The sequence below is a fragment of the Podarcis raffonei genome, chromosome 1 (genome assembly GCF_027172205.1).
Source record: "Podarcis raffonei isolate rPodRaf1 chromosome 1, rPodRaf1.pri, whole genome shotgun sequence".
Lineage (NCBI taxonomy): Eukaryota > Metazoa > Chordata > Lepidosauria > Squamata > Lacertidae > Podarcis > Podarcis raffonei.
In genome coordinates this window covers 47,122,555-47,138,315 of record NC_070602.1, presented here as the reverse complement: position 1 = coordinate 47,138,315, position 15,761 = coordinate 47,122,555, and the positions used below count along the sequence as shown (strand labels likewise).

Here is a 15,761-nt window from a genome sequence, read left to right as displayed (position 1 = left end):
GGCTTTTGTAAAGGATATTGTCAGGGAACTGCCATCGGAGAAACAGGAGGTGAAAGGGCTCACAGAGGCTGAGAGAGACTTATCAGCTGAGGAGGGGACCAGCAGGGGGAGAGGAGGAGCTCCAAGGGAAAGTGAGTCGGAGGGAGGGCTCAGAGACACTTCAAGCGAAAACAGTGGGGAGGTTTCAGGACCTCCCATAGGGACACCCACTCCTCGCCGGAAACTGTGACGCCGAGAGTCCAGAAGACGCATTTCCGTTAAGGAACTTTTAGGCTGGAAGAAGTTCCGTAAACGCCCACTGTCTGATTCTACAAGCGACTGACGGAGCCATGCTTAAGGAGCTCCGTCACAGACAGAGGTTTGTGGACTTAGCCAAACTCTGAGGGACTAGGAATTTTACGCACAAGCAGCTCATCATCCCATCACAGCAATCAGACAGTCCCTGAAAGCAGCTTGTGCAGAGAGGCATCATGAGCAACCCAGCCGGAACCGGAGGAGCAGGAGGAGCTGGAGAGGTCCAAGCCTGGAAGAAAGGTACCGGGTGTTGGAGGTCCAGCTAGCGCTGCAAACGGCGAGGCTAGAGGAGAGGAGGGCGCAGGATGCAGAAAAGGCAAAAGGCGCCCCACTAGCAAGAAAGATGCCAGGATTGGTGCAGAAGTTTGGGGGGGACCCCAGGAACTATCAAGCCTTTAGGACAGAGATGCAGTATGCTCTCAATCTGCAGTTTGACGACTTTCCCGACGAGGAATCGCGAGTGGCGTTTGTGGTTGGCCATCTCGAAGGGGGGGGCGAGAGACTGGGTTAGACCCCTGATGGCAGGGAATAATGAAATCCTGAAGGACACGAGGAAGTTTTTTCGCACCATGGACTTGATGTTTTCCAGCGAGATTGAGCAGGGAGTGGTGCGCAGACAGTTGATGGCTTGTAAACAGGGGAGCCGATCTGTTTGTGAGTACTGGACTGAGTTTACCATGCTGATACATAAACTGGGGTGGGACCTATCGGCGGAACCCATTCAAATGCTTTTCGAAGAGGGGCTTTCTTCGGCGGTGAAAGACGAACTTTCCCGGGCGCCCAGGGCGGAGTCTATGGATCAGCTGACCAAATCAGCACTGACCATTGGAGCGCGCCAGGAGGCGAGAGCCTTGGAGAAGCGGGAAGGGAAAGGAGAGCGTTGGAGGGATTTCCGCATTCCAGAGATTCCGGAGCCGACTTTCCCGCCAGGAGAGCCGATGGAAATTGGAACAGCGCGCGCGCGCAGTTTCAAATCCCAGTGAAGGGCGGAAGAAGGAGGGGAAGAGCGCTAAGAAATGTTATCTCTGCCAGCAGCCAGGTCACTTTGCCAGAGTCTGCCCGCAAAGAAAGGAATGGCAAGGGATGGCAGGAGCTGTTGGGGGGAAGGAGGAGGAAGTCCAGGAGCAAGTAAAAGCCAACGCCTGGCTGACACCGTCAGGGCACAGCAGCCAGGCCAAGGAGCAGTAAAAGTGCCCACGCCGGAACCTCCAAGACCAGCCCTAGTGATAGAGGTGTTGCTAGAGCTGGCAAACGGACACCCATTAAAGACAAAGGCGCTATTGGACTCAGGCAGCTCCTGTAATTTTATGAGTAAGGATTTTGCAGCTGAACACCAGATACAGACACTCCCTTTAAGTAACCCCCTGCAGGTGACCACGATCGATGGGAGGGAGCTGTTGGGAGGAGAAGTTAGCCTACAGACCGTCCCAATGGTTATGAGGGTTGCCAGGCACACCGAAAGAATAGCGTTCAATGTGGCCACCTTGGGAGGGGATCCCATTATTTTGGGAATGAGCTGGCTAGCGTTGCATGATCCGCTAGTGGGCTGGCATCAGAGAGTGGTCTCCTTTGGGTCAGCACATTGCCTGGAACACTGCAAAGAGGGGAAGGCGCCAGAAGGGGCAAAAGCCTTTCTAGCAGGGACGGAAGTTACGGACAAAGGGAAGGTGCCCAAACAATACGCTGACCTGAGCAAGGTCTTCAGCGAAAGGGAAGCAGACAAACTACCACCGCATAGAGCCTTTGACTGCCAAATCAATCTAGTCCCTGGGGCCCAGCTCCCAGTGGGCAAGCTGTACGCCATGTCAGACAGGGAAATGCAGGAGTTAAGGGAGTTTATTGATAAAAACCTGAAGAGAGGTTTCATCAGAGAGTCCAGAGCGGTGGGGGGCAGCCCAGTGTTTTTTGTGGACAAAAAAAACACGGATAAACCGAGACTTGTAGTGGACTTTAGAGCCCTAAATGCAGTGTCAGAACCAGTGGCTTTCCCCATGCCCAGAATTGATGACATTTTGACCAGGGTGAGGAAGGGAAAGATATTCACTAAACTGGACCTGAGGGGGGCATACAACCTGATACGGATAAGGAAGGGGGATGAATGGAAAACCACCATGTTCACCCCTTTGGGGGCTTTTGAATATCTCGTTATGCCATTCGGATTACAAGGAGGCTCAGCATGTTTTCAATCGTTCATGAACCACGTCCTGGGACCTCTGCTCTACAAGAATTGCGTGGCCTTCCTAGATGACGTGTTAATATATTCAGAGAATGAGGAGCAGCATGTAAAGGATGGCAGGGAAGTGCTGAGCCAACTGCAAGCAAACCAGCTGTGGGTGAAATTGGAGAAGTGTCAGTTTCACACCAAGGAGGTGGAATTCCTGGGGTACCGCTTGTCAGACAAGGGATTAGCCATGGATCCAGGCAAGGTCCAGGCGGTGCTGGAATGGAAGACGCCGAAAACAAAAAAGGATGTGCAAAGATTCTTAGGGTTTGGGAACTTTTACCGTAAGTTCATCAAGAACTTTGCCCACTTAACGGCTCCCATCACGGACTGTCTCAGCAGCAAGAAGAAATTTGTTTGGACGGCGGAGGCGGAGCAAGCATTTGAGGAATTGAAAAGGGCATTCGCTTCGGAAGAACAGCTCCTGCATGTGGATTTACAAAAACCAATGAGAGTGGAAACTGATGCATCAGACCGGGCGGTGGGGGCGGTGCTTCTTCAGCCGGGGAAGAATAAGTCGGAGTGGAGACCGTGTGCCTTCTTCTCGCATAAGCTAAACAAATCCGAGAGGAACTACACCGTATATGACCGAGAACTACTCGCCATTCACGAAGCGTTCCGGAGATGGAGACACTTACTAATTGGTGCACAACATAAGGTGCAAGTGTGCACAGACCACAAGAATTTAGAGTATTGGAGAATGGCGCGAGTGCTCAACCAACGACAAGTGAGGTGGGCCCAGGAGTTCTCCAAATTCCATTTTGAAATTTGCTATGTGCCAGGTCCAGAAAACATCAGAGCGGACGCTCTCTCACGCAAACCTGAATATTTGGAGGGGGGGGAGCACCCGAAGAGAGACATATCATCCCAGAGGACCGCTGGGTGTGTGGGGCGGCCTGGGTGGGGCAAAGGGAACTGGTAGAGGGAACGGTGAATGATGAATACGCCCAGAATAAGCTCAGAGGTTTAAGGAGAGAGGGAGAAGACCCCGGAGGTTTTGAAGAAAGAAACGGGGCATTGTATTACAAAGGGGCACTATATATACCCGAAGGGGAATTGAGAGGGAGAGTACTCAAACAGCTGCACGACAACCCCACAGCGGGGCATTTTGGGCAACACAAGACCATGTGGTTGGTTACCAGGGAATTTTGGTGGCCCAAGGTGAGGGAGGATGTACGTGAGTATGTAAGAGGGTGTGACCAATGCCAGAGAGCCAAAGGAGAAAGGCGGGCGCCGGCGGGGTTATTAGAACCGTTACCCACACCAGAACGACCGTGGGAGGCTGTATCGATAGATTTTATGACTGATCTGCCGAAATCCAAGGGGAAAACCGCCATACTGGTCGTAGTAGACCTGTTAACTAAGATGGGCCACTTTGTAGCTTGCTCACATGCAGTCACGGCGGAAGAGACAGCTAAATTGTTTGTAGAACATATTTTTAGGCTGCATGGCGCCCCCTTGAGGGTGGTCTCAGACCGAGGGAAACAGTTCACGTCCAGGTTCTGGAGGACGCTCATGAGCTTGCTGCACGTAGAGGTCAATTTTTCGACTGCCAGGCACCCTGAGACCAACGGGCAGGCGGAGAGAGCAAACGGTATCCTCCAACAATACCTGAGGTGTTATGTCAATGACAGAGAGAACGATTGGGTCGAAAAGTTGGCGCTAGCGGAATTTGCCTACAATAATGCGGAGAATGTGTCCACCGGGATGAGCCCCTTTTTGGCTAATTATGGGTGCCACCCCAGGGCGTTTCCAGGGGGAGGAGGGGAGAGATGGAGTGTCCCGGCCACCGAACATTTTGTAGAAGAAATGGAAGCGATCCATCGTCAACTCCAACTCAACTTAGAAAGGGCCAAAGAAGAATATAAGAGGCAGGCAGACAAGAGCAGAAGGGAAGGTGAAACCATTAGGGTGGGGAGTCAGGTGTGGCTGTCAACCCAAGGGTTGCCGTTCAAGGGGGGTTGCAAGAAATTGAGACCCAAAAGATTGGGACCATTTGAGGTCATTCAACAGGTCAACCCAGTGGCTTTCAGACTCCGGTTACCGAACCACATGAAACTGCACCCAGTATTCCACAGGTCATTACTGTCACCGTATAGGGGGGAAGGTGAAGGGGTCTCCACACGGGGGCCAGTCTTAGAAGAAAGGGAAAGCAGCAACCATGTGGCGGAAATCATCGACTCCAGGTGGAAAGGTAATCAGGTGGAGTATTTGGTCGCGTGGGAAGGGGAACCGGAGTCGGAAAACGCCTGGGTGACGGCAGAGGAGGTCAATGACGAGATCTTGATCGAAACGTTCCACCAAAGGTTCCCCAGGAAACCTCAGTCAGTAGCGAGGTTCCGGAGGGAGTACTTTGGCACCACCGACGAGGAAGAGGAACTGGAAGGATTCAGGGAATCGGAGTTGGAAGAAGGAATAGACTCTGATGAGGAGGAGTACTTAGAAACCAGAAACAGCAACCGGTGGAGGGAAGTGTTCGAGACTTCGGAAGATGAGGGAGGTTCTTTCAGGGGTTTTGCTCCCTCGCCTCCCGCAGAGGAGGGGAGGGGAGGTGGTGAAGGGGGCCCTGGAGGGGAGGTGGATGTCAGGGAACTGCCATCGGAGAAACAGGAGGTGAAAGGGCTCACAGAGGCTGAGAGAGACTTATCAGCTGAGGAGGGGACCAGCAGGGGGAGAGGAGGAGCTCCAAGGGAAAGTGAGTCGGAGGGAGGGCTCAGAGACACTTCAAGCGAAAACAGTGGGGAGGTTTCAGGACCTCCCATAGGGACACCCACTCCTCGCCGGAAACTGTCACGCCGAGAGTCCAGAAGACGCGTTTCCGTTAAGGAACTTTTAGGCTGGAAGAAGTTCCGTAAACGCCCACTGTCTGATTCTACAAGCGACTGACGGAGCCATGCTTAAGGAGCTCCGTCACAGACAGAGGTTTGTGGACTTAGCCAAACTCTGAGGGACTAGGAATTTTACGCACAAGCAGCTCATCATCCCATCACAGATATCTTAATTTGGCATTTCTGCCTTGTTAATCGTATTAGTGGTTGAATGTCTGTGAACTGGATGTTCTGCAGTCTGCTGGTATGTTCAACATGCAATGCAAATAGAAATGCAGATGATACTTTTTTAAAACACACACACACATTTTCCTTGGATTTAAGACTAAAATGAGCCAAAAACCTCTGTAAGAGGAAGTATGCTTTCCCTTTTCTAAGCCAGAAGTGGCTTGCTTTCAGATTTAAGTAATTTTGTTGTATCAAATACAGTGAGTCAGAGGTGAAGAAGACTCCAGATAGTATATGGCATCCTTAATAGTTTGAGTTTCAGTCTTCATGCCATTGTAAACAGCACTCTTTAAAATAAAAGCGGCAAAGTTAGTTTGCTGGAGAACCTAGGTAAATGTAAATAGAAAAATCTGTGATTTCTTAAAAGCCCTTACCATGCCAGTAACTGATTTTCATGAAGTAGTGTTTGCAGAAAATAACTTAAGCAGTACCTGATCTCAGATGAACTCACCAGAGGAAAACTGCATCCTGGTTTTTAGCTAAAAAGGAAGGACAAACTACATTCTGAGTGCAGGAAAAGTATGCTAAAAGGGGCAGGGGAACAACAGCTTTTTTAAGATCCCAGGGTTTCTTATTGCCTGGTGTCCAAACACTCATTGACTGAAAACACTGACAGGAGAGAGCAGCCAGAAATTTAACGATTACATTTTTCTTCATAACTTGCTTTCTAGTAGGGCTATAAACTTACTGTTAAAATAAAATAAAATTTCAGGCACCCCAGGGGGTGTCACTAACCAGACTCTATCTCTGCATATAGGAGACAATATGCTTGAGACAAAGCTTCGGAAGTTGTGATCAATATGAGGGGTTTTTTTAGCCCTTCAGCATTTCAGGGATTGCTAGGCTTCCATCACACATTCCCAGTTACTTACATGGTTTACATTACAGTCGTACGTACCTTGGATCCCGAACGCCCTGGAACTCGGACGTTTTGGCTCCCGAATGCCACAAACCTGGAAGTGATTGCCACAGTTTGTGAACGTTCTTTTGGAACCCAAACGTCCGACGGGGCTTCCGCAGCTTCTGATTGGCTGCAGGAGCTTTCTGCAGCCAATCAGAAGCCACAATTTGGTTTTCGAATGTTTTGGATCAAATGGACTTCCGGAACAGATTCCGTCGACTTCAAAGGTATCTTGATTTGTTTCTGTGGGAACTGGGTGGCATGGTCAGATGGAAGGTATCAGTCAAGTCACAGCTTTACAGCATTTATTTGCTATTTTGCTTGTATGCCAGCCTTTGGGGGAGAGCATGAGGTGACAAACTGGGGCAGATTGTAAGGTGGTGATTTTAAACCTTGCTTGTGACTATAGAGAGGTGGGTGTTTGAGATGGGTGCTTGTTTGGATTCAGTTTGATGGACACAAATGTGTTGCAAATGAATGACACAACTATTTTGAGAAGCAGTAATGTGCTGCTTGTCGTGGCTGGGAAGAACCAATGTGCTGGTTGTGTCCTCCTCCTCATTTGCTAAGGAGCATAATATAGCGCCCTGATGTTAAACTCAGATAAATCTGGCAGGAGACAGAATAGTATGTGGTGTTCATTAGTCGGCTTTGTTTCTGAGTGAGGTCAGCGGTTCCACTGTTGTGTCACTTGTTTTCCTCACTTTCTATCGTGAACAACTGTTTTCATCTTGATAGCAGGGCCAGAAACTGCCAGCCCACAGAGGGCCTTAGCAAATGTTTTCAATTTTCTACAGATGTTCACTCAGCAATTTGCTGTCCTTTTGAAACTCTGTGAGGCAATTTGTACCTGCAATACCATACCACATGTTTTCAGATGAATTTATTGTGCAGATGCTTTTACATATGTCCAACTTTACTATTTTTATTTAATTACTAGAAGGGGAGAATTCTGATTGTGGGAAGATGACAGTACTTAAGATTTCCACTGCATTATAGAATGTTCAAAGTGCCTCACATTGATTATCTCAGAGGTTTAGGCTATACCAGATGAATTAATTCAAGCATTTCAACTCAAAGGGGCTAGGAAGTAAAAAAAAAAACCCCAAAACAAAAAAACATTGCAGCAGAAGCAGCACAACATCACATGGTATCTAAAAAGCACATTCAAGCATGCAACTAAATTTACTTACCTTTTAAATGGCTCAAGACCGCAATACCTCAAGGGGCCGCCTCTCTGCATATGAACCAGCCCAGACCCTGCACTCACTATCTGAGGCCTTTCTTTGTGTGTCTTCTCCACTAGAGATCCTGAGGGTGGCAACATGAGAGGGAGCCTTTTCAGCAGTGGCTTTCCAAATGTGGAATGCTCTTCCCAGGGAGACTCGCCTGGCACCTTCATTGCATATCCTTAGGCACCAGGGAAAAACCTTCCTCTTCTCCCAGGCCTTTGCTTTGTACATGTTGTGGTAGGACTCCACTGAAAGAGGAAGAACTGCTGATGCCCTGTCTAGTTTGACCCTTAGCTTAATAACCATTCTAAGCCTATTGATGGAGTAACAGGCGTTAGCTCTGTCTTGCAGTGCACCTTTGCAGATGGTTTTATTTCTTCATTTTGTAGGTGGATAAAATGTGGCTCACTGTTAGATCTACGTAGTGGAAATTGTAGTCCATAACATGGCTGTGTGCTTGCGTGCATCTATATGTGTTTGTGGTGTTACGACAGCAAAAGGGAGAAGCAGCCTTATGTTTGCCAACCCCCTTTTCCCTTAAAAAGCTGACCTAGGTAAACTTGTTTTTGTTGGTCAGGTTAACCTGGGTGTGTGGAGGAGGGGAGAGGTGATGTCATTTCCTCCTGCATCTACATCTAAGGAGCTTTCTTCAAACTATCTGTGTGCAGCATTAGCAGAACTGTTGGCTTTGTTCTGATGTGGTCAAGCAAAGTAGGCTCTTGAGACTTTCTACGCTATTTCTTATTTTGTTGTAAGTCTTAGGGGGTTTTTTTGGTGTGTGGTGGAGCAGAAGGCAAACTATCTTTTTGAACAAATTTACTGCCCCTCTTCTGCAAGACTTGCAGTTTTGGAAGATCTTTCATGTGGTTCAAGCTTAGTGAGAGATGGTGGCATGTAGGGAAGCAGTAACCTACGAAGTGGCTAACTGTGTTCTCTTACAGGTTTTTTCCTTTCCTGATGGTTTTGGCTGAGAGTGAGGCAACACACACTTTAAACAATAGATCTAAACATCACTAAAACAAGTACCTTCTAAGCCAAGTGTACATTGTGGATTTGCTTCACCACCAAGAGCTGAATTACAAAGAGAAATTTAAATAAGCAGTATTCCTTGTTTATTACATTCATGCTCTAGTACACTAATTTTCTGTTTGAATTTCCCCATGTGTAGATAGCCTGTTAGATATTATAAACAAGCCCTTCCAACCGATAGAAGAGACTGCTAGAAGTCCCCTTAATGATTTCTAAAAAAATGAAAAGCACAGTTTCCCCTAATAACCATTTGCTATTGCTAGACTTAAGCAAACAAAATAGGACTCCATCAGAACTTTTGTCAAGAGTCTGCTCTGCCTTAGAGTGTGTGTGTGTGTGTGTGTGTTGAAAAATTGGGGGTTGCGTTTCCTGTGAGCCTTCCTTCTCCTCTTGTTTCCAGGTTCTCTGAGCCCGATCCCAGCCACACGTTGGAAGAGCGGGTGGTCCATTGGTATTTCAGCCAGCTGGACAACAATAACAGCAATGACATCAACAAGAGGGAGATGAAGCCCTTCAAGCGCTATGTCAAGAAGAAAGCCAAGCCCAAGAAATGTACGCGGCGCTTCATTGACTACTGTGACCTCAACAAGGACAAGTCCATCTCACTACAAGAACTGAAAGGTTGCCTGGGCGTTGGGAAGGAAGGAGGTGGGTAACACTTTTGTCATACCTAAAGGACACGGGTGGGGAAGCTCAGGCTTGGCAGGGTGGTAATGTGTCTGACCATCAAGATTTTCTCCAGCCAAACCCTCTCTCCAGCCTTACTTTGAGTGCTTTTGCCTGGCAAGAATGCTTGCCTGGATGCAGGATAAAGAGTTGTGTGTGTGGAAACCAGTTTATTGTATAAAAGTAATATTTGCATGCATTACTCTGCCCACTTTTACCTCTTGCCTCAGCTGTCGCTGGCATGTGGCCCCCAGAAGGTTGCGCAGAAGGGAATGTGGCCCCCAGGCTGTCAAAGGTTCCTCACCCCTGCGGTAGCACTTGAACAAACCAGTCCGCTTTAGGAAGCAGCCTAAAGTTTAGCACCCTCTGGTGGCCATTGCCAAAGATGTCAGTTTGCAAAAAGAAACATGAAATCATGTTTCTGAGCTTCGAAGGTGCCCAGATGTGTTCAGTTTATATTTCCATGGACACTAAAAGAAGTACCTTTTATAACCAGGAGAAGGCACTTTTGCTCCTAGCAAATTTATACCTGAAAGCACTCGCATCTTTAGCAAGAGGTGGTTATCTTGAAACCGGCATTCTCAAGTTTTTTTGAACAAATCGTCATTCTATAGAATGACAGTTAGTGGTGGGGGTCTGAAACATTTCACATGGCAGATTGGTTTGCTCATGGCAGATTTATTTTTCCTAAGTCTACTTCATCACTGAACAAAATACTTCTTGAAAATACAGGCTACTCTGACTCAGCCAAAATACCTTTGCTATAGAGAGATGTGACCTTTGCACTTTCTGCTTTACTTCTGCCTTGCGGGGCTTCAGTCGTCATCACTGGTAGATCAGCCTTGCTACTTTCTTAAATCTGCAGTGTTTATTATACATGGAAAAATTCACTGGACAAAGGATTTATATTTTGCAGGGAGCGTTGGAAGTTTCCCCCATGGAAAAAGACAAGGTGTTAACCCTTTTAGTAAGTACTTCTGTAATTCCTTCTCCTTCCTCCTGATCCGAGTCCATCTTGATCAGCTGTGTATTTTGGGGTTGTTCCCTGCCCACCCACAAACCTGCCTAAACCTACTGCTAGTCATTGCCTGGCCAACTATAATGGAAAGGAGCTAGTTCTGTGGATATTATTACTGATTGACCAGGCAAGAGGGTGCTTCCGTATGACAATCTGTATTAATCGATGGGATAGCTCTTGTCAGTATTTATTTATTGAACTTCATTTAAAACACTTGGATGCTACCTTTTCACATCTCTAGGTATCGCAAGGGGAAATAAAATTAAGACAACAATGAAATTCAATAAATGTGCCTAAGACAGTATATATTCATATGCGTGGGAGAGAGAGAGCGCTCCTGGAGAAGCAAAACACAAAATAACCCACCTAGCCCAATGTCGCCTAAAATAAAAGTGATTGGCAACCTTTCTGAAAGAGGGCACTCATTCGGAGCCTGGCTCTCACCCTTTGACTGCAACTACTGCCAAGCAGAGTAGTCCTTGAGATACATGAGTCCCAGGCTGAATGGTTGAAAGGTAACCACCAGCACTTGGAAGTTAGTCTAGAACAGGCTTCCTCAACCTCGGCCCTCCAGATGTTTTGAGACTACAGTTCCCATCATCCCTGACCACTGGTCCTGCTAGCTAGGGATCATAGGAGTTGTAGGCCAAAACATCTGGAGGGCCGAGGTTGAGGAAGCCTGGTCTAGAAGCAAATTGTCAGCTGCTGCTGTTGCTGCAAATTCAAACATATCCCCATCTCCTGATGTCAGTCAGGAGAGAAACAGCATAGTTTTTTATTAGCTGCAGCTTCTGAGTTGGTTTTAAGGGCAAACCCAGGTAAAGTCCTTTACACTACTCAGCGCTTAGCCACACTTCTGTTTGTCCCATGTTTTATAGGCATGGGGTCCGAGAAGTGTTGCGGGTTTTCCTGGGGAAAGTGGTGGGACGAAAGACAAACCTCTTGGAACTGTGCCTAGAAATCACAGGACAAGAGGAAGTGTGGGTGAGAGCCCTCAGTCCTCATGGCTGCATATAGTGAGGTTTCTGCTGTCTGAAAAAGGGGCAAAGCTTTTGCAACAGGTATAGCCAGTAAAATGTGCTCCTTACTGCTGAGTTTGGTGTATACTGGTGGTTGTTACCAAATTGGTATGTGCAATAGCAGAGATATAACCACCCCAGCAATTCATCTGTTTAAATCTGCATTAAACCCCCAGGTGTGCAGAAGGGAGGGAGGGAGAAAGAGAAGCCCTATTTTTTGTAGCCTTACTGCGTATTGCATTCCCAGGTATTATTAGTTTGTTTCACAGGGAAAATCTGTTAATTACTTACTAAAAATTTAATTGGAGATTTCACATTTTGTTTCTTTTCTCCCTCAAACTGTTGCTGCTTCCCGCTCCATCTCTCCCCAACTTTAGTCGGACGTCTTGTCTAAGAGCTGATGGAAAAGCATGAACCAGACGGAAGGAAGGACGAACCGGACACATCGCCATTTGAAAACACTCAGGTGGAACTGGCAACATCCAATGTAGCAGAAGTGGCCACCACAACATTTGCACTTTTGGAAAAAAAATAACGAAGAGGGGTGGAAGTTGGTCTACTTATTATGCCATTTTATATAGTACTTTAGAGAAGAAGAAAGAGTAAACAAAGAAAAAAGAAAGATAAAGAAAACTGAACAGCTACTGATGATTTAAATGTTAGGGATTTGCTTGGACTTGAAGAATGATGTTTAATATACTGTATATAAATGTAAATTGTACAGTTGTCTTGTGCTGGCCTTAGTGTGGCTATTTGGTTTCTGCCTATGACTTTTTTTGAAGCTGGTTTAGATTAAAGGGGTACAGAGGACTCTGGAATCCAGGGATGCTTTGGTTTCTACAACCAATCAAAATTCAACTTTTTTCTTGCACAAGGATCATCATGATTCAAATAAGTCAACAGTGTTGGTGGCTCACATATTACTTGAACACTGTGTGTGCGTGTGTGCATGCGCACATATCCATCCATACACAAACACAAATGCAGAAAATGGGACTAGTCAGCACTAGTCCTACTCAGAATAGTTTCTCCCTCTGCAATATCTGAGGGCTAATTTTGTATAGCTCAACTATGATCTCTCAACCAGCCAGTGCTCAAGGCCAAGACCACCTTAGCTACAGCAGTACGACAGTTTCATGTGTTTTCAGGGTTTGCTCCGATATTTTCTGTTATGGGGTTTAAAGCTAATTGCTGCATTGGCATGAGAATAGCTTTCCTACCCCATGCTAAATCTTATTCCTGCTGGACTAGCTGCAATCAAACTCCTGATTTTGTTTGAGTCTTGGATGAATGTTGATAAAAGCGCATGTCTCCCACACTTTTGCAGAAGAAAGTGGCGTGGGGAAGTAAAAGGCTCTCCTGTCAATATAAAATGGAGCAGGAGGCGACAAAACTGTTCTTAAAAGATAGCATGTGTATGCTAGCAGTATTTGTGCTGTCCTTGTTCCTGTACGCTTGCAGGGTCTTTGTGCTTAACATCTCACTGTTGAGAAATGAGGGATCTGAGTGCTATAGGTGTGCTTCCACCTTTTCTGTTGGAAGTTGTCCTGCAAACTTGATTGCCTTGGGTTCCTCTGCTTGCACTGTGATTTGTGAATCCATATAAATGCTCCTCAAGAGCAGTGTGGCAATGCATCTCCATGTTTTAGCAGTGGGCTGTTGCAAGCTGAAATACTCGAACATCATTGAAAAGCGGCTGCTTTTCAAGCAAGTCACAATGGTGGATTTCCAGGACAGTGCCTTGCCCTCCCCCCCCTTTTAAATATTTTGGCTTCAGTTAAGGTATAGATAGTTGAGTCTCAGTTACCATAGAGGATGCTCAAGCTGAGGAATATCATGCTTTCTGGGGTTTTTTTCCTTTTCCATTTTTGCTCATGCATTTCATGCATGGCCACTGTCCTTTGAAACTTTCTGGAGAACATTCAGCCACACTTTTATTGGAAGTAGCTGAGTCATAAGCTCATCTTAAACTGATGCAAGATAGTGTGTAAGGACTGCTTTATTTAGTGGAATTTTTTTAAATGTCTATTTTGATTGGATTTGGTAGCAGAGCAATCAATAGTCTGTAGTAATAGCTTAGACTCTGAAATAAACCCCAATAGAAAACACCAGGGGTCATGTTCTACTGTTGAGAAGCAGCCCTGCATTGTCTTTCTCAGATAGTTGTTGCATCATGGTGTCCTAGGTTCTGTTTTGGCAACTCTCAATATGTCACTTGACAGGAACATATGAAGCTTGTTGGTCCTGGCTCCTTAAATGTTCAGCAGAAGCAAAGCAAGGTTGTAAAAATAGTAACACGATTCTTTGGATTCTGAATCTTGGTGGACTTCTCTGTGGGTAAAAGATTTAAACTGGCCAGAAAAGTTTTGATGCTTCTCTTTGAAAAGCTGTGCCAAATTGTTTCGCAAGTATATTTCAATGTGAATCTTTGTCTCATGGAACAGCAGCACCCACTGCTGGCTTCTCTTGCATGTCACATACAATGTATGTGCCTTCCCCCTCTCCAAGCTCCTCTCTGAATATTCCCCTCTTCTTTTGTACACTGATCGTATTGTGTATGTGTATTGTGTTACTTGGTTTTATTATACAGTGTAAAAAAGTCTTATGTGGCCCACTTGACCCTGTTGTAGGAATGAAGAACAACTTGTAAAGAACTTTCTGTACACGTTCTTTCTTTTCACATGCTGCCTCCCCCCTCCTCCCCTCACCCAACAGCAATAGCACAGACACTGCTGTAAATTCTTCTGTGACTCACTAGCTCACCTTGTCAAAATGGCCATTGCTTGTTCATCTGAAGAGGCAGCTTTCACCCCACCCCAGCAACACAACTTTTCAGTTTTATTTCTCACACAGGGCTTACATAATCTGATCCATGGTCTCTCTAGCTGAGCATCTTGTCCACAAGGTCCAAATAACCTCTTGTTGGAAACTTTAACAGCAACACATAGTCCTGGTTGTTCTTTCCTTGTCTGCCCTTTTGAAGTGTTACAGATACACTAATCTTGGGGATGTTTGCCCTGAGCAGAAGGACGTAGAGTGGTACCTCGGGTTAAGAACTTAATTCGTTCTGGAGGTCCATTCTTAACCTGAAACCGTTCTTAACCTGAGACACCACTTTAGCTAATGGGGCCTCCCACTGCCGCCGCGGCGCAATTTCTGTTCTCATCCTGAAGCAAAGTTCTTAACCCGAGGTACTATTTCTGAGTTAGCAGAGTCTGTAACCTGAAGCGTCTGTAACCCAAGGTACCACTGTAATAACAGTCTTGCAGAATTAGACCAGGGCTCATCTAGCCTAGACTTCCGTTGCCTCTGTCTAGCTAGATGGTTCTGGGTGTACTCATGAGCCTGTGCTTAAGGGAGTGATGGCCTCCCCTGTTTGGTTGTCTTGGCCATCTATTAATAAACTATGGATATTTCTGTTTATCACTGTCTGGACATTTTTGTCTTAAGACTGTAAATTCACCTTCTTTCCATGTCTGGCTACATTCAACGGAAGGACAGTACTTTAAAAGAGCATTGCAAACCATCCCATAGAATCGTAGAGTTGGAAGGGACCCGAGGGTCATCTAGTCCAACCCCCTGCAATGCAGGAATCTCAGCCAAAGCATCCACGATAGATGACCATCCAACCTCTGCTTAAAAACCTCCAAGGAAAGAGAGTCCACAACCTCCTGAGGGAGTCTGTTCCACTGTCAAACCGAAAGTGTTGCTTTTGAATGGTAGTAGACAAGGCTAGCAATTTTGGGAGTTTTCATATTTCATACCCTTTCCACTCTTAGCCGGTAAATTGCCACTGGACAATTTTTGTTTGTTTTTCATCCATGGCAGGTCAAAAGCGTTGATATTTTGATCCTTATTGCTTCTCACCAGCCTTCTGCTTCTATTCTGATGACTCCTTCACATATCGTTTTTTCTTGCCTGAAAAAGTGTGAACACCCACAGGCACTATCATGTTTGAAAATTGAGTGAGTCAGTTGTAGGAATAATACGTGTGAGAGAGCCATAGTCTTCTAAGCTACTTATGAGGCCTGCCATCAAAACCATTGCTTCACACAACATGCTGCTCTTGGGCTGTTCACCCCATGGATTGGACAATGGTCAGAGCTAATAAAAATGTGCGTAATGACACAGTTGCGAACTTGACTGTTCTAGAGCAAGGCTGGTCAGACTTGTGGGATGTGCTTTGTTTCTCACAACATCTCCAAGATGCATCAACCAAAGTTGGGGGCAAAAGACATACACGGAAGCCTTATTTGGACATTATTCACCCCCCTGTACATCAACACAGAAGCAGAGAGTATGGCTGTGCTGCATAAGGCCACCCC

At 46.3% G+C, this 15,761-nt stretch overlaps 1 protein-coding gene across 2 annotated transcripts in view; it reads left to right on the top strand.

The window, feature by feature from the left end:
• The window catches only part of SMOC1 (SPARC related modular calcium binding 1), a 68,650-nt gene extending 53,793 nt beyond the window's left edge, over positions 1-14,857 (top strand). For both annotated transcript variants that reach the window (XM_053384889.1, XM_053384883.1), the window contains exons 11-13: positions 9,134-9,381; positions 10,316-10,366; positions 11,814-14,857. In XM_053384889.1, the coding sequence (XP_053240864.1) occupies positions 9,134-9,381; positions 10,316-10,366; positions 11,814-11,830 (316 nt within the window). In that variant the 3' untranslated portion in view covers positions 11,831-14,857. The remainder of the gene's footprint in view (positions 1-9,133; positions 9,382-10,315; positions 10,367-11,813) is intronic.
• The last annotated feature ends 904 nt before the right edge of the window (positions 14,858-15,761 follow it).